The 19945-nt window shown below is 42.9% G+C and overlaps 1 protein-coding gene across 1 annotated transcript in view; it reads right to left on the bottom strand.

The window, feature by feature from the left end:
• The window catches only part of LOC311045913 (butyrophilin-like protein 1), a gene marked incomplete at its 3' end in the record, with an annotated part of 54445 nt that extends 34500 nt beyond the window's left edge, over positions 1–19945 (bottom strand). Inside the window, exons 1-2 of the mRNA XM_084057985.1 lie at positions 19821–19945; positions 1402–1743 (exon numbers count right to left, since the gene is read on the bottom strand). Of these exons, the coding sequence (XP_083914111.1) occupies positions 1402–1743; positions 19821–19938 (460 nt within the window). The 5' untranslated portion in view covers positions 19939–19945. The remainder of the gene's footprint in view (positions 1–1401; positions 1744–19820) is intronic.

Raw genomic sequence — 19945 nt, 5'->3', positions numbered from 1 at the left:
TGTCTGTCTGTCGAGGGGGGTGGGGGTGGGACTGTCGGATATGCTTGATATTTATATTTGATCATATCATAATTTAACAATTACATTTAAAACATATATTAACCACATTGACCCTGGCATCCATATTTATGTGATGTTTATTTATTTGACATGGACATCATAATCACATTGGACGAACCAGATGCATTGCTTAGTTAATGTGTAGCACGAGTGTTAATTTTCAACACCTTCCACAGGAGGCTTTTCTCAAATAGAATAACACTAGTCTAAAACCCAATCAAGTCCAAAAAAATAATATATTTCTGTTGTCGGGCAGAAACCAGCTAACTCCAAAATGTTCATTTTTCAGGAAATGAAAAAACAAAATATTAACTTTTCAGGAAATGAAAAACCTTTTATTATATATTTTTTAAACAAAGCAATACTGACTCATCAAAGTTGGTATTGTGACTTCATATATATATATTGTCATATGTGTCATTATCACCACTTTACCCAAACCAACTAAAGTGGAGGTTTTGTCCATCATTGATAAGAACAGCTGACAAATGGATCTCCAAGCTCACAATGTATCACAACGTGTGATTTTTTCCCTGATGCTTCATGACACTGCTTATAGGCCTACAATAATAAGCAGGACTTTAAATATTTCAATAACTTCTACAAAGAGGGGTTCACAGAGTTTATTTTCAGTAGAACTAGCGAGAGAAATACTATATGAAGTCATTTCTTGTCACATTGCTCTCCTCAGAAAACACATCATAGATTTTAGAAATAGAATGAATTGTTTTCATAACATTAGCGTCAGTGCTAAGTTTTATAAACAGGTCCACTGCATAGTTACTTTAACAGACTACGGGGAAAAAAAACCTGCAGCAGCTCTGTGTGCTAAGGGGAGAGGGGGTGGAGTTGTTTGCTTTTGTCAGAAGCGCTTTTTAATACTTTTCTTTGGTTCAATATTTTTTAACCCACACATAATCGTTCCAATAACCAGTCAGAAACTATTCATGTGAGCAGACTGAGCACAATTGATTTGATTTCAACCATAGTTTTAGTCCTCTGTGTTTAGATCTGTATAAGCAAATAAGGCAATTTTGGGCAAGAATTGCGAAAATAGCTGATCTACAAGCTTACTAACGAGTCCCGATGCATCACTTTGGGAGCTTATATTGGCCATTTTTGCTGTTCATTGTACACTGAAGTATGTAAGGCTTAAGTTGTTAAGAAAATATTTTTTTCATGCATTTTGTTTTTTTTGCAACCCTGGCTATTGTAGCAGTTCAACAGTTCAGGAGTTGAATTTGAAAAGTCTTGCTCAACAATCAGTTTTTAATGAAAGCTATTCTGTCCTGCTCTTTCCATCCTTGTTGTTTTACATCCATGTTTTGACCATAATCTTACCAACAAGTAGCTGGATCAAACTGCTGCTGCGCAGGGTCGGAAAAAAACACTTGAACTTCCCCTCGTCTGAGAGCTGAACCCTGGACAGCTTCAGTGAGATGTTTCCAAGAGGAAGCTCGTCTTGGAACAGGGACGTCCTCTTTTTGTACAGCGGGTTCAGAACATCAGGTTGCACAACTCCATGTTGGAGCATGTGCACATATTCTGGCTTCAGGTCAGGTCTGGTCCACTCCACTGTCCCCTTGGCCACATTGACAGATGGCTTAATGTGACATGGAAGGATCACATCATCTCCCACTATGGCCAGCACAGGCTGAGAGTCTCCGATCACCTGAGAGTCTCCTTAAAACAAAACAAAATGGTTTTAGCAGTGATAGTGTGATGTGTAGGACAAAACAAAACAAAGTTGTTTAGTATAGTGATACTGTAATGTGTGTGGGTGGACTGTGGGTTCATGAACATGGACTCTGTGATTGACTATTGACTACAGGTGTGTTTGACTGCAAACAGTGGAACTCTGAGAATATTCAACTAAAAACTCAGTTGGACCTTTTAGTTTTGCTGCTTAAATATCCAATGATATTTGTTGCAGTGACATTATTGTGTGCATTGAAATAATTGCCAAAAAAATTTCTCTCTAATATTTAAATTGCATCATTAAAGCAAACACTCATACAGCAATACAACACAAAATAAAGAATTCCCTAGGAAAGCTTGCATGCTGTTAAATAAAGGAAAAATGTAGATGGACAGGTGTTGTGCCCAAAAGTGATTGTCAAAAAGTGATTGCCAACCATCCATGCACATGCGGGCTGTTTCAAGCTATCCCACCCAGTTTAAACTATAGACAGCTACTTTTATCTGGGTCAAACTATTCGGCATGACATTTACTATATTTATAATGCTTTATTATTTATAACAATGCTATATTATTGTTTTCAATGGTGTGTTTGTGTGGTATCTTTAAAACCACAGACTTACAGGTTTTACTGCACTATTGAAGTTGCCAACAACGCCATATTGTAAAGTTAGTTTGATGTTCCAGAGATGTGTATAATGATGAAAGAATGGATTTGAGTCATCACTCCATAGTGAGGTTCGTTGCTTCGGATTTATTTCATGGAACAAACAGAGTATCAACAGCTTTCTATGAAGACCCTGAGGTCCCCACCGTCGGCCCTCCGGCCTCGGACTAGCACACCCCACACAGTTACAAAACACCCCATCTTATAGCAGTGGCCACATACAAAAAGAGGAGGTACATTTGAAATGTTAATGTCTGTATCTGGAGAGGTGATTGCATCTGTCTTTGATCCACTTGCTAATCTACAATTCGGGTGTGCCAGGGAGGAAGACATGGAGACAGCGTTCTGTGGCTTTGTTGTTCCCTGTGCTTTCCAGGTGAAACAAAGAGAATGTTAATTGTATCCCCCACCTATAGCCAGCCTCTGCAGCAAATGGTCTTCTCCTGTCTATGCAAAAGTAGATCCTGTAATCCTATAGTAATTCTAACATGAGGCTTAAATGTGTATGTTATGTTATGAAATATACCACATTTGTTATGTCTAATATGCTTGTTTAATGTGACTTATACAGGGAGTTGTATCATGATCCAAGGCAGTCCCGGATTGGACTGTCTGGCACTTCTGGCAAATGCCAGAACGGCCGCGCAGTCTCGGGCCGCGGCCAAGCCAAGCAATTTTTTATTCACTACATTGTCATTAGCCTGGATGCTTAAGACCAGATTTTTGAAAAATGTGGACACGGCTGACAAAAGCGCCATTTTTTTTTTACATGTTCTCCATCACCTTAAGTTTCATTTTGGAAGGGGAGCCACACCATCAAGATGGCAGAAGGCGGCCATCTTGGATTACAAAGATGGCCACCATGCAATATAAAAGCCAATATCTCAGCTTCCAAGCCACTTAGAAGGTCAATCTTGGTGTCAAAATATACATTTTATGGGACAGGGAATGCAATAAAACTATAGGGAATATTAATAAGTGACTAATTCAGCCAATATTAGATAATTTGGTAAATTCTGGCAAAATATGTACACAACTATGCCCGATGGATTCCTGTCCACATCCGCGACATGGAAAGCTTGCCAACGTCCATTCATGAGGAATTTGAAGAACATGGTCATTGGGTTGTTCCCAAGACCACAAACAGATTCTCAAGCATACCAATAGACCAGGCTCATGAGCAGAATAATGATCTGGTGAAGGGCTCTGGAGGTGCAGTCGGACTGACCAAGAATCCCTCCACATTCAAGAGGTGGATGATCGCAGGGCCTGAACAAGCGCGACTCCTAAAATAGTTTGAGCATGAGTATGAATTAGAAAAAGGAAATAAACAACACCACCATGAAGAAGGAATGGCTACACAAAAGACATTCAAAGAGCAAACACTAGCACTTGTGAACACCATCAGTGGGATGGGCAATCCGTTCCTAGATGATAGCCACGAGCTTCTAATGTTGGACACACGAAATGTGATTGACGAGTCAGTGGTTAACACAGTCCGCACTGTGGAATCAGTGGGCAGAGAACAGTACAACAAGTACCATAAGAATAGTGATCATGGACCACACACACTCCATTCATGAGCCCATCAAAAATAACTCACTGCCTCTTTTCAGATGCCCGACACTCAAGATCAAGACCAAGCAGGCAGGGCAGATCTCAATGTTGAAAGATGATGTGGCACTCTTCTCCCGGTTATACATAGCCATGCAACACAGAGAGGGGAACATGAGCACCTTCTTTAAACATGAAAACCACCCATACCCTCCCTCTCTATCTGACAGAGGGAAACTACGGCTGGGAAAGAAGTCAGATCTGCTAAATATTCTGACACAGAAGACACAAGAAGAACCTACAGCTACGTTTGATGTCAACATACTCGATGGAGCTGCTGTGGTGCACTTCTGGGTTGCTTTTGGCACTGGCAAGAACTACACCTATGTTCATATAAACACCATCTGCCATGCTGGGCAAAGACAAGTCCACAGCACTTCCCATCTTCCACTGTTACACAGGCTGTGACACAACATCAGCATTCTGCGGGAAAGGGAAGAAGTCAGCATGGGTGGCGTCGAAGTCCTACCCTGAGGTCACCCAGGCCTTCAACTACATGGCAGAAAATCCATACACTTCAGTGACCATAGATGCCCAACACTTTCAGCTTCTTGAGCGTTTCACAGTCATCATGTATGATAAGACAAGTGATTTGGAATCTGTCAATGAAGCACGGTGAGAGTTGTTCTGCCAGAAGAACAAAACGATGGGACACATTCCACCAACGCAAGATTCACTGTTGCAACACGTGAAGCGAGTTGCCTACCAGTCTGGGATCTGGGCCACGTCTGAACTGGCCCAGCAGCCGACACCCAGTCTAGAAGGATGGGGATGGACATTGGATGACAACAACCAGGTCTGGCTTCCTGTGTGGAGCATTCTACCGATGGCGTCAAAAGCCTGCAATGAACTGGTCAAGTGTGGTTGTAAACGTGGTTGCAGTGCAAGGTGCTCATGCAAGAAGGCACACTGGAATTGCACAGATATTTGCAGTTGTCAATGTGACAGATAATTTGAATGTCAATTCAATGTGTCTGACTGCTAACCGAGTTGAAAATTATGTAAATATGTTGCTAGAATGACCATATTTATTTGATCTTGGCACAAATTAACATCTAGTGGTATTCGCAATAGCTTTATTTCATTCCTTGACCCAGATAATGTATATTTTGACACCAATATTGACCTTCTAAGTGGCTTTGAAGCCGAGATATTGGCACTTATAGATATTACATGGTGGACATCTTTGAAATCCAAGATGGCCGCCTTCTGCCATCTTGATGACGTGGCTCCCCTTCCAAAATGAAACTTATGGTGATGGAGAGCATGTAGAAAAAATTTGGCGCTTTTGTCAGCCGTGTCCACATTTTTTTGTTAACAGCCTTCACTACATGGGGGGGGGTTGAAGTGATTGTGTCTTTAGTATAGAGGGGAGGTGGAGACTACGTTCCCCCCCCCGCTCAAGTGGTTTGCTCCACGTTTGATGTAAACCACTTCAAAAACGCCGGGCGGGAATATGTTGTTGATAGAATGCAAGCAGGTGGATTGTACTGTCAGCAGGTGAAAAAATGGAAAGAAAACAAAAAAAGAAAGAAAAGGGTGGTGCGGAGAAAGTAAGAGGGGTGGGGGTGTTACGACCCTTTAGGTCTAGTCTAAGGATCGCAACATAATGACGGAAACCACAGCACTTGAATGAATTAAATTGTATTTATTACTCGAAAACAGCAGGGTTAGAGTAATATTGAATACAATGAATTTTAGTGGAACTTGAAACAAATAACAAAACAAATGAATACTACTACAAGATATGAGAATGGATGAATAAACAAAGGAATAGAACACAAAGAGAAGGCTAACCAATAACAAATAATAACTAAACAAAACAGAACAGGAGACTCCTCAAGAGGAGCTCTAAGGCACCATAGTCATTGGTAGTTCAGAGAATATGTGGTGGGGGAAAGGAGGGACAGAGTCTCCGCTCACACTAGTAAGTGCTGGTGTTTCCCCCCAAGTGTCAGGTACGAATGAGCCTTTGTAGGAGATCTGCAGCCGGCCTGTCAGTCGTAACCATGGAAACGGAGCAAGCAGGCCAATCCGTGGGGGTGATCACTCCCCACGTGCCGATCCGTCGTCAAGCCACGCCCCCATGCCACGGGCTGACAGAGATTGTCCATGATGAGATCAGCCAACGCCCAGGCCAGCGATCTCACTCATTATGTTGCAACTTACTATATGGAATATCCTACTATAATCCTACTATAATTCTAGTAACCTCTGTAGTGGTAGGTGAAGCTACCCGGTTCTCCTCAGTGGCTGGACCAATTGCTCTGATTTTGCACACAGCCATTGACCATTACCATCTGAACTTAAAGGACAACTTTGTTTTTTTACAACCAATGTTTACGTTTTAGATTGTAATTAAAGTAAATAAAAGATGAGTGTTAAAAATTTCAAATTTACTGCTTTCTATAGTTTTAGCAATTTTCACAATCTTTTTTACAGTGTTTTCACAGTGGGCGGGGGCATTCTGTCCGGTGGCTAAATATGTCTTTTTTTAACACATTAACCCGGCGTTTTCTTTATTATTATTTACAGTAGCTCTTCTAGCCCCCAATAACTCACATCTGGCCATCTCAGACAGCCGGACCTTTTTTATTGTGTAAAAAAGGCATATTTAGCCACTGGACAGAATGCCCCCGCCCACTGTAAAAAATATTGCAAAAAATGCTAAAACTATAGAAAGCAGTAAATGAAAAAAAAATTACACTCATCATTATTTACTTTAATTACAAGCTAAAATATAAACCTTGGTTGTAAAAAAACAAAGTTGTCCTTTAATTGTGAAGCCCGTTTTTCAATTTCATCAAATCTCAGCTTCTTATTAGCGTTTATGTGTCAAACAATGTTGCCTCCCGGGTTGCCAGATCATGTGCGCATATCCCCCACGGATGCGTCGACCGGGTATGGTCTAGTAGAAAACAAATATGACAGCACCTAAACAAATAACCTAATCATAATAATCCTACTATAATTCTAGTAAGCTGACGGTGGGTGGGTGGATGGGGTCTTGGGTCTCCGACCAAACTGCGTATGCGTCGTGTTGCCAGGTTTCGCGATAGAAACAAGCAGCGAGGTCTATGAAAACGAGGCCAAACCAAACGAACCCTATAACACCAACATTGGCCCTAAAGCGCTTACAATCGGCAGACATGGCAACACTGACGCCGACGCTACACCATAGACCCCGCCCACTCTCTGCTGTGGAAAGTAAACACTCCAGATTTGTTTCCCCACACACGATGCACATTAGCTCCATAAAGAACGGTTCTATGTCGTTCTCTTCCAGGATCGGGCGAACGTCCGCCAAGGCTCCGCTGTTTACCCTTTTGTATACATCGTATCCCAAAACTAATGGTAGATTCTAAACCGCACGGATGTTTAAGGTTTGGTCGCCTGCATAATATTTTAGGTCGCCAGCCAAACTACCCGTTTAAATCGCTTATTTAGTCAGCCTGTGGCCATGTTTCCCATTGTAGCCAAACCGGGAGCAGTAGTGGCAGCGGACGTAGGGTTTTTTTCCGGGTTCAATGGGAAACATGGCCACAGGTTTCGCGAGAGAAACAAGCAACGAGGTCTATGAAAACGAGGCCAAACCAAACGAACCCCATACCACCAACATGCAACCTGATAATAATGTCCAAAGCATGTCTGTGTATGTTTACATCCATTACTGTGTTGGCGTTAGTTGGGATTAATGTTTATTAGCCAAACCAAGTTCATATGAGCCGTTAAGCTAACGGACGTTTGGCGCTAGCATGCGGCTAACGCTAATGCTAACGTCGTCATCGTGACTTAATCAACAATGTAAACGTTTCATCAACACACTTTATGAACCTTACTGTGGTTAATATTATCAATGCTACCGAAGTAGTCCATTGAAAAGTATTATTTTGGTGTATTTTGTGTATTGTAACTTGGACACTGTAACTTAATGGTAGCTGGGGCGACGCGTTGTTGGCTCATGGTTCAGAATGCCTCATGGGTATTGTAGTCATTTTCTGCTATTTCGGTTCTACTGTGATAGACTGTGCTACATTACCTGCTGTTTAATTGTGAATCATATATGCTATGAATATATGGTAATACAATGTTTATTTTCCTGTATTTCCAGGTTTATGACCTGAGTCATCTATGACCTGTGTGTCATCTGTGTGTCCAGTACTTTGTACTGTGTTGGTTAAAAAAGACAAAACACGAGTTGTGACAAAGACGTGTGATTCTCTGATTAATGTTGTTAGTGGTGTAAAATGCCATCAAAAATATACTCAAGCCTGCTGCAGGGCAACAGAAAATAGCAAGCCTATTTTGCTCTTTTATATAGCAAATTTTTATATATATACGAGGGGACGCGCGCCCTTCACCGGGTATGGTCTAGTAATAATAATAATAATAACAACGGCCACTGGCCGTAACACCCCCCATCTTAGAGAGAACTCCCCCTCTTCAACATGGGTTTTTAACACAAAATCTAGACACAAGCTTAGCCAACCACATAGTTGGCAAGGTTTGCATCTTTTAACCTCCGAAGGTGTGAATAAGGTCAGGTTCATACAAGAAAACGGCAACCACATGAAAAAACACCTCGCCATGTTACACCCTATAGGGGTGGACTGTGGCAAATGTGTCACAAAAAAAAAAAAACCCTGAGTGGCAAAGATAAAAACCCATCAGAATCCAGCTTTAGTACGTGGGGATATAAAGACTGGCCCAATACCCTTTCACAAGTACGAATTCATGACAAGTTACAATAACCATCGGAGAAAGAGTACCATTTCAGAATGTTGAGTAAGAGAAACAAAACACTGTCTGCTGATAACTGTGCATGGGCGCATCCGACAACTACAAATAAACTTGCAGTATTAAAACAAACGCGCACAAAACAATAATACCACGCACACAACAATTATAAAATTCATAACCATATACACCTTAACCCATTCACACCAAATAATCTACTTAATCATAAGAATTAAGAAACCAAGGAACACAAGATTTCAAAGCATAATTGTTTTTTCACAAGGGGAACTAAAGGGACTTATGAAAAAAACGATTGAATACACAATCAGTACGTGGGGCACAACGAAAAACCAAATGCTACTGTTCTCCTGTCATGCGTGCACTCATGACAGGATCTAAGCACCCAAAATACATAACAAAAGCAGTGATGCATCACACATTTACTAACACTAAAATCACCGACACAAGCAAACCATCCAAATGCGCATTAGGGGAACACCCCACCACCAACCTCCTCTGCGCAACTACCAGCCCTATACACCGAATGTATTTTTTTTAACTCATTTTAACTCTCTAAATTGGAGCTCTGATTAGCTTTGCGCTCGAGCGCGGGGCAACGGGAAATGAGATGCCCTTTCTCGTGACAATAGTAACATTCCCTAACCTCCGGAGAGGCATTACCATTATCAAAGGGCGGCGGGTTTGTTGAGGACCTTTGCTTGTGGGATGGTTTACCCGATTTTCCATCTGAGCCACTTTCGTGACGCCCAGATGGAAAAATGGGACGGTGTGCTAATACAAATTCATCAGCGCATATGGCCGCCTTAGCAATAGATTCCACCTTTCGCTCATTCAGGTACACTACAACTCTCTCTGGCAGACATGACTTAAACTCCTCTAACAGAATCAGCTCGCAGAGCTGGTCAAAGTTATATACCTCGCTTGCTTTACGCCACTTTTGAAATTGCACACACTTCTCCTGTGCAAATTCAACGTGAGTTTGATTGGCAGTTTTTTCAGTAGTTCTAAATTTTTGGTGATATGCCTCAGGGACCAATTCATACGCCCGAAGAATTGTTGCCTTAACAATTTCGTAGTCCAAACTCTGGTCAATAGATAGACTAGTACAAACCTCTTGGGCTTTGCCCACTAATTTACACTGCACCAATAAGCTCCACATATTTCTGGGCCATTTCACAGTTGCTGCTATACGTTCAAATGCATGAAAATAGGAATCTATCTCCTTTTCCTTAAAGGGAGGCACTAAGTTAATATGCCTAGTGATGTCAAATACAGGCTCAGCGCGCTCAGGGAGGGGACTGGATCCCGTCGCAGCTACAGGCTGAGAGGCAGGTGACCGGTCGGAGTCAAGCCTCACCCGCAGATGAAACAACTCAAGCTCCTTGCTCTGCCGGCGGAGGTTAACCTCCGCGGTTTGGAGCTCGAGCCGCTTCATCTGGAGCTCCACCTCTCGGAGGCGGAGGGCCACTCCTAGATCACCCAAATCCCCCTCAGCTACTGGTTGTTTTTGCTCAGACACTTCAGGCGATTCTGGTTCGGAATCAGAGTCTGAGCCATGGAGATCCGCATCCCCATGGCCTCCAGGGGCTGCCAAGAGAGTGTCTGGCTCCCCCCCAGCTACACCCCCAGATATACTCACCGCCGCTGCTTCTGACGATTCCAGGATGCCCCTCTCCTTTAATCGCTGCGACACACTGGCCTGTATCTCTGCCTTTCGGGCCGCAGCCAAAACAGAGATCTTGTAATCTTTTGCTATGGCCATCAGTTCTACTTTTGTGCACTGGCTTAAGTGTTCATCAGTGAGGACTGGTACTACTTCTACCTGACCAGAGGACATGATTATACCCCGTTACTACAATATACTACCTGCCAATCTTTAAAACAAAATACACTCCTTTCACCCCGCAACCACCCTACTATTGCTACTCACTTTAACCAATTATGATTGCCTTAGCTTAACCAACGTAATTAATTAATTAGCCTAACGGTCTTTTTTTTTAAGCCAAACCGAGAACCCAGTTTGTGTAATGGCCTGGATCCGACCCAAACCACCACACAAACTATCCCGGACGAGCCCCCAATTATGTTACGACCCTTTAGGTCTAGTCTAAGGATCGCAACATAATGACGGAAACCACAGCACTTGAATGAATTAAATTGTATTTATTACTCGAAAACAGCAGGGTTAGAGTAATATTGAATACAATGAATTTTAGTGGAACTTGAAACAAATAACAAAACAAATGAATACTACTACAAGATATGAGAATGGATGAATAAACAAAGGAATAGAACACAAAGAGCAGGCTATCCAATGACAAATGATAACTAAACAAAACAGAACAGGAGACTCCTCAAGAGGAGCTCTAAGGCACCATAGTCATTGGTAGTTCAGAGAATATGTGGTGGGGGAAAGGAGGGACAGAGTCTCCGCTCACACTAGTAAGTGCTGGTGTTTCCCCCCAAGTGTCAGGTACGAATGAGCCTTTGTAGGAGATCTGCAGCCGGCCTGTCAGTCGTAACCATGGAAACGGAGCAAGCAGGCCAATCCGTGGGGGTGATCACTCCCCACGTGCCGATCCGTCGTCAAGCCACGCCCCCATGCCACGGGCTGACAGAGATTGTCCATGATGAGATCAGCCAACGCCCAGGCCAGCGATCTCACTCATTATGTTGCAACTTACTATATGGAATATAGAAAACAAATATGACAGCACCTAAACAAATAACCTAATCATAATAATAATAATAATAATAATAACAACGGCCGCTGGCCGTAACAGGGGGATGGGGGGAAATGTCTAAAAAAAAACGAAGCTGTTTGCCCAGTCTGTTGACAAGCATGTTAATGTCGCGGCTGTCGCCGGTGGCAGCAACTGCGAGGACGAGGAGTCGGTCCATAGTGCTGCTGTCAGTGCTAGTGCTAGTGCTAGCACTAGCACCGCTGCTACCAAAGATGTGGTCGTGGATCTTATTCTGGCAGAACCCGGTGCTGGACAGTGCATTAATATCCCAGACTCAGAGGAGGAGGAGTCAGCACTGGATAATAATAATAATGTGGCTGCTGTGGAGGTGGACAATGGAGCCGGTAATGTTGTTGCTGATGTCGATGATGAGGGGGGGGCTGGTAGTAGGCATGTGTAGATGATTTGATTGATAGACAAGTGATATTAAACTGGGACTGTGACTAGATCGCGGTAAAATGGAGCTACTGACGTGACCTATAAATGGAGTAATTACAATTATAGTAAAGAATAGTTTCCTATGTATATTCGTGAAATATGAACATCTACAATGGTTCAATAATAATTAGCATGGATTATTACAAACGAAAAATATCTACTATTTTAAATTGGTCTAGTAACTAATCAGGATGCAAAACAAAATCTGTGAAAAAAAATCACGGATGCAAGACAGAGTGGCAGACTGGCAGACTGTGACAGACTGGCAGACTGGCAGACTGTGACAGAGTGGCAGACTGGCAGACTGGCAGACTGTGGCAGACTGGCAGACTGGCAGACAGACAAACTGTGGCAGACTGGCAGACAGACAGACAGACAGACAGTGACAGAGTGACAGAGTGACAGAGTGGCAGACTGGCAGACTGTGACAGACTGGCAGACTGGCAGACTGTGACAGAGTGGCAGACTGGCAGACTGTGACAGACTGGCAGACTGGCAGACTGTGACAGAGTGGCAGACTGGCAGACTGTGGCAGACTGGCAGACTGTGACAGACTGGCAGACTGGCAGACTGTGACAAAGTGGCAGACTGGCAGACTGTGGCAGACTGGCAGACTGTGACAGACTGGCAGACTGGCAGACTGTGACAGAGTGGCAGACTGGCAGATTGGCAGACTGTGACAGAGTGGCAGACTGGCAGACTGGCAGACTGTGACAGAGTGGCAGACTGGCAGACAGACAGACAGACAGACAGACAGACAGTGACAGAGTGGCAGACTGGCAGACAGACAGACTGTGACAGAGTGGCAGACTGGCAGACAGACAGACAGTGACAGAGTGGCAGACTGGCAGACAGACAGACTGTGACAGACTGGCAGACTGGCAGACTGGCAGACAGACAGACAGTGACAGAGAGAGAGACAGACAGACAGACAGACAGACAGACAGACAGACAGACAGACAGACAGACAGACAGACAGACAGACAGACAGACAGACAGACAGACAGAGAAGCAGACAGACAGACAGACAGACAGAGTGAGAGAGAGGCAGACAGACAGACAGACAGACAGACAGACAGACAGACAGACAGACAGACAGACAGACAGACAGACTGTGACAGAGTGAGAGACAGACAGACAGACAGACAGACAGACAGACAGACAGAGAGAGAGGCAGACAGACAGACAGACAGACAGACAGACAGACAGACAGACAGACAGACAGACAGACAGACAGTGACATAGTGAGAGAGAGATAGACAGACAGACAGACAGATAGACAGAGAGAGAGAGAGGCAGACAGACAGACAGACAGACAGACAGACAGACAGACAGACAGACAAGCAGACAGACAGACAGACAGACAGACAGACAGACAGACAGTGACAGAGTGAGAGAGAGGCAGACAGACAGAAAGAGAGGCAGACAGACAGACAGACAGGCTACCAGGAGTATGTTTGTAACAAACTAAGAATTCCAAATGATGATCACCTCAATGCGTTGTTGGGGACAGGGATCAAACCAGCGACCTATGTATTCACAGGCTGCTTCTTTTCTTATTGAGCTAGAAATATGGCCTCCCTGATGGTGTCTGTTGATATCTATAGGTTTTTCCGTCTGTTATGGACCAAGCCTCTGTTTCGCTAACTACTGTAGATCACTGATTCACAAAACATTTACCAATAAAGTTTTTTTTTGTGTGAAAATAGTCGATCTACAAGCTCACAACGCGTTGCTATCTAAAAAGGTGTGAGGTTGTAGATCAGCTATTTTCACAAGAAAGTATGTCATACATAAAAAACAACGACTCTCAAAAGCAATTCATGGTATTGTTTAAAAATTGCACATGTCTGAATTAACAGGGTCATGTTTTGTATAATGCAATTTAAATGTAAACTGTGACGAGTGGGGTTTGAACTGTGGACCTTTGGCACATGAGACTAACACTGTATTGATCAAGCTATTCTATCCACAGCCTTGGTCAGTGAGAAGGGAGAATCCAACAAAACAAAAAAAAACAAAAGAGGGAATGAAGTACATCATACATTGAAAACGACTACTGTCAATAAGCGTTTCATTTAACAATTGCATGTTTATTCATTGATACAGTCATGTTGTGTGCAATGCAATTGAGTTGAGGTCTGCATGAGGTGAGATTTGAACCGGCGACCCTGTGGTATCAAGGCAGATGATTAAGCCATTGGGCCAACAGACCCGAACTGATGAAAAGGGAGTTCACATACATGACACACTTTCACGAAAATTGCTCAGAAATCCTGGATTTAGCAATTCATGGTATTGTTTAAAAATTGCACATGTCCGAATTAACAGGGTCATGTTTTGCATAATGCAATTTAAATGTAAACTGTGACGAGTGGGGTTTGTACCGTGGACCTTTGGCACATGAGAGTAACACTGTATTGATCAAGCTATTCAATCCACAGCCTTGGTCAGTGAGAAGGGAGAATCCAACAAAACAAAACAAAACAAAAGAGGGAATGAAGTACATCATACATTGAAAACGACTACTCTCAATAAGCGTTTCATTTAACAATTGCATGTTTATTCATTGATACAGTCATGTTGTGTGCAATGCAATTGAGTTGAGGTCTGCATGAGGTGAGATTTGATCCGGCGACCCTGTGGTATCAAGGCAGATGATTAAGCCATTGGGCCAACAGACCCGAACTGATGAAAAGGGAGTTCACATACATGACACACTTTCACGCAAATTGCTCAGAAATCCTGGATTTAGCAATTCATGGTATTGTTTAAAAATTGCACATGTCTGAATTAACAGGGTCATGTTTTGTATAATGCAATTTAAATGTAAACTGTGACGAGTGGGGTTTGAACCGTGGACCTTTGGCACATGAGACTAACACTGTATTGATCAAGCTATTCAATCCACAGCCTTGGTCAGTGAGAAGGGAGAATACAACAAAACACACTTTCACGCAAATTGCTCAGAAATCCTGGATTTAAATGTTTTTCAAACTGCTCAAAATTGCAGACAATCTAAGGGCAGAGCTTACTGGTCAAAGTGATACATGTGTTCCTCATGAGTCAAGGCACATGTGTAAGCAGGTTTAACGGCTGTCGGCCAAACGAGGCATGACTTTTGCCTGTTTAAAGTTTGCATTTTCAAAAAATTGCTATAGCGCCCCCCTTTGACCTATTGGAGTAAGATTGGTTTCAGTGATACTTGGAAGGACCCTCTACAATATTGCAAAGTGTCAAACAAATGTGAGTCTGCATGTATGTGTTAGGGGCAGATGAATAATTGTCATAAAACTGCAATTTTCATTGGCTTATAAAAGCTTAACGTTTTTACTTATGGAAAATCTGCTTGCTTAGTTCTGTCGGCATTGGTCCAAAGTTCATGTTTAGACAGTTTCGTACAGATTGCTCAAAAATCCTAGGAGGAGTTAGATTTTTACTGCTTTTCATAGAATTCGAAATGGTGGCAGATCTAAAGGTCAGAGGTCAAAAGTCAGAGCGTGAAAGTTGTTAGGCATGAGGAGACGCATGTGTGCATCGAAGTTTCATGGCTGTGGGTCAAACAGGGCATGAGTTGTACCTGTTCAAAGTTGGCATATTTCAATTGAGTGCTACAGCGCCACCCTTTGGCCAATGGTTGTGAGTTTCGGGTCTTCGCCGTTTGGCATAGCCCTCTACCATATTGCCGAATTTTGTAAAAAGTGACCACGCGGTTAGGCCAGAACTGGCAAAACCGGCGGAAGAATAATGAACTTGTAGAGATGTAATAAGGCTTCGAGCCTATTGGCCTCGAAACCTTAATAACATAACCCTAACCCTAACCTAACCCTAATCCTAACCCTAACCCTAAAACCGAAACCCTAACCCTAACCCTAAAACCGAAATAAAGTAAAGGCCAAACCCCAAACCCCGCCAAAACCCACCCAAACCCGCACATTTTTCGACCCAAACCCGCAAAAAAATCGCTTCGGCGCCCGCCCGCGCGCCTCGCGCGCGGACGGCCGGTGAGGTTCACAAATGCCAGGGCTGATTTTCTGTCCCAGTCCGTGCCTGATCCAAGGAATCAAGCAAGGGAGCTGGGATTTTGATTGTACAACCTATGTATAAGCCAAAAAGTTATAAGCCAAAGTGTGAAGTAGGATGTTAAAGTCAATTAAAGCCAATCATAGTCAATCGGAATGTAATCTGAAAAGTTGGTACAGATACATCTTGATTACATGGCCACATAGATCATGTGTACTGATTTTGGACAGAATCTGTAGGAGTAGTTTTAAAAGTGTGTTTTTGAAGAAAATGCAATATGGCGGAAAATCTTGTCAGGCGGATGTGGGGAGTAACATTTTGAGCCAAGGAATCCAGGAGGGAAAATTTGATTTTACGACCTATGGTTCAAGAGTTATAGACCAAAACATAAAGTGGCCACCATGACGGACGGACGGACAGAAGCAAAAACATAGACTTGGGCCTTTGGCCGTCCTGGGAGAGACAACCAGTCCTTTTTACCAGTTTAAATACTGTATATTCAAAGTGGCAGTAAGCCTATAACCCATAAAATGCAGTTTTACACCTGCAAAAACGTTATTGCAACTCCTAACTGGTTGAATTAACGTTTTTTCTTTTCTGCCTCAAAATTATTTGATTTCGTTTTTGGGAGTTACATTTGGAAAAAAAAGTTTGGTTTCTAAGCTCTAGCCTTTGATTGCCTTTAAATGAAACCACATTTGATAGACATACGTATCACCTACATGTTACTGATTAGAGAGAATTTTATAATTTTGTAATCATTCAAGTACATTATTTCCTGCATAATCGATGAATAAAACAGACGTGTGTAATTTGGAGAGCATTGCATTGCGTGACGCACAAATTGTCTTCTTTGAATAGACTATCATCTTATATAAACACAATTGACACAAGGAATTGACACTCTCACTTCTGCTGATTATAGGAAAATTATAATCACAGAGATTTGTTGAGAATGAGGAGAGAGGGAGACATTGAATGTTGTGCCACTGCGCGCCTTGGCCGCTACCAAACCAAGTTGGCATTGCGGGTGGTTTTAGATTCCACTATGCACTGTCCCAAACGTGTGTGGTCAAAATAGCAATTTTGGGGATAATGCAACAACACGTCATGGTCACACCTCCAGGTGCAAATAGTGGAGTCGGCATAATGAATAGCAGGTATAGAAGCCGCAAAATAGCGTTTAGGGACAGCGGCAGCTCCCTTATCCCTATTTCATGGGTAATGGGCAGAAATTCACGGCTAGTGGGTTCCGGGTGTGAGTATAGCAGTGGCAAAAATAGGGGCCATAGAGCTCTTCACGGGTTCAAAATGACGGATCCAAACCCTAACGGACCCCTGAAATTGGTTCCAAGATCCGAGTGGAGCCGACATAAAAAAAGAAAGACACAACCGGACGGCACCTATTATTTTATGGACCTGACAAACCTAAAATGCTGTTCTAACACAATAGGCGAGATGAAGTCTGAGATTAAATCTAGCTTAACTGTAGCCAGTAACAGAGCGGTCATTGCGGCGAGAGGCAAGCATGCAGCCAATACACAACAATGATTGTGCAACACAATGGGAACAGTGGGGTGGACCAGCGGCGGTCGGTAAAAAATAATAATTAAATAGACCAGCGGTCGGCGAGATTCCGGTGCCTATGTTTGGCTGTATGGCATCCTCAAAAAGACAGTGACGTATTTCTGTCACAGATTAAGTAATACTATTTACTGTAGATGATTAAGTAATGCTTTCTGTAGACGGTCCCTGAGGTTTTCTCTCTTTCTTTACTCTGAGTGTGTTCCCTTGCATTGCGTTCCCAGGCTGGCCTGTTGGGCTTAGTTTGTCTAGTTGTTACGCATCGGCACAGGTATGTCTCTCCATCTTGCTGTGTATGCATTTGCCTGTATACTACGTTGTGCATGGACTTGAACTTGACCGTGACCGCTTGTTTTGGTGTTTGTTTGGTGCCATGTCATCTTCTCAGGACAATGCAGCACGGACATCAGTATAAGGCTCAGGAAAGCTTGCAGCACATTTGCAAGCCTCCAGACCATCTGGAAATCTAAGCAGTACAGCCTAAAAGCCAAGATCCAACTGTATAACAGCAACGTTAAGTCAGTTTTGCTGTATGGCTGAGAAACATGACAAAGATCAATTCATTCCACAATGGGTGTCTCCGGAAGATATGTTGCATCTTTTGGCCAGACAAGAACTGTACAAAATGCCAAAATGCGCAATGTGGTGCTGGAAATGAAACACAGACGGCTCAGATGGCTCGGACATGTCCTGCGAATGGATCAGAACAGCATTCCTAAAATAGCCTTGAGATGGACCCCACATGGAAACAGGAAACAAGGGAAGCCAAAAACAACCTGGCGAAGAACTGTGATCTCAGAACTGAAGATGGCAAACCTAACATGGGGCGAGGAACATGATGCACAGGATAGGACCAGATGGAAGCAGAATAGTCGCAGTCTTATGTTCCACAGGGAACGAAGAGGATTAAGTAAGTAAGTGTGGTGCCATTTCATCACGCACAAGAGGGTACGTTGGTGGTCCTCCTTCTCCGCAGTATAGCACGTTAATTTGGCAGTTGGCTAGTTGGCATTATATTGATTGTAAATATAACTATTATTTCAGTTTGCTTCCTGATACCCGGTTTCCGCTACTGTGTATTCCGCCCTTGCAAACGCGGTAGGTTCACTGTCTGTCTCTCTGCTCTTGTCTCAATGAATGTCAGTATCATTAAATAGTAGGTTAACATGGCCGTTTGTTATTTCAGGCCCGGTGACACAACTGCTGCTTTGGCCTTATTTATATTACCGTGACACCTTCCCTTGCTGGGGTTTTACATTGGCCAGATGGGAAACGTTGGCCGTGAAGCCGAGCCTATCAGCTTCTCCCCGTCGCTGGCTCCACGCCTCAATGTGGGTCATTACATTTCTGTTTTTTTATTTTCCTAAGTTGTTTTTATTTATTTGGGTCCGTGAGTTTAACTAATGCATGTTGTCTGAAACCCCCAGCACTGGCCCATATATGCCCAGTCTATTTTATTGTTAACCCATTGGTGTTTATTAGTTTTATTCAATTGGCTGCATTCTGCTTTTATTGTTAATGATAATGATATTGATACCCACTGAATGAAATAATCTGCTAATTGAAAATAAAGCTTTTTGTACTTTTGCTAAACACATGTTGCTGCCCTTTATCCTTTTATTGTACACAAACTGTGTGAGGAGTAATTCATGTTTAAGGTGGTTTACTTTTATTAGATTCCTAAACGATTTCCTAGGGCGCAATCCCCTAGGTGGCGTAGTTGACTATACCTTAATCAGAGGTCGCGTTAGTCCGATAATTGACGGTTTTGACAGATTTTTTATGACAAAGACCGGAAAAAAGAAATCTCTCCGGACGTCCTGACCGGTTGACAATGACCTGGCACGTTCATTCATTTTCACCGCAAATCAGGCACATTTCAAATCCTCTGCTTTGCAAGCTCGCTCTCTCTCTCTCTCGTAGGTGTCGCAATATATTTTAACTCTGGTCTGACGGCAGTCAGACAGAGACCGTGGTCCGGTTATATTATAACCCTCCTTAATAAGAAAGGCTTTCATTATCCAAGCTGCTCCAGTGTGTTCTCTTCTTCAACAGATTAAGTAATATTCGAAAGATTCATAACACTTGGTAAGAGATTGTCCCCCCCAATAAACATTAAACATTAACTTATAGGCCTATCTTGACTGTAAGCTTGCACAGCTTTAGCAGCCGCTCCCTTCCCTATTGGTAACTCTGCTGTAAATAACTTTTGTCGCTGTGTAAGTTATGTTACCTGTGACAGATGTGTTGCAGCAGCTGGTCCATAATAGCAGGGGAATATGGAAATAAATCCATATCCATGAGTTCACAGCACTGATACTGACTTGGAAGGGTAAAGACGAGATCGCCATGATGTCC

Source organism: Gymnoscopelus microlampas, assembly GCF_963454915.1.
Source record: "Gymnoscopelus microlampas genome assembly, chromosome: 5".
Classification (NCBI taxonomy): domain Eukaryota; kingdom Metazoa; phylum Chordata; class Actinopteri; order Myctophiformes; family Myctophidae; genus Gymnoscopelus; species Gymnoscopelus microlampas.
Note: the sequence above shows the minus strand (reverse complement) of the source record. Positions and strands in the feature narration are given on the sequence as shown.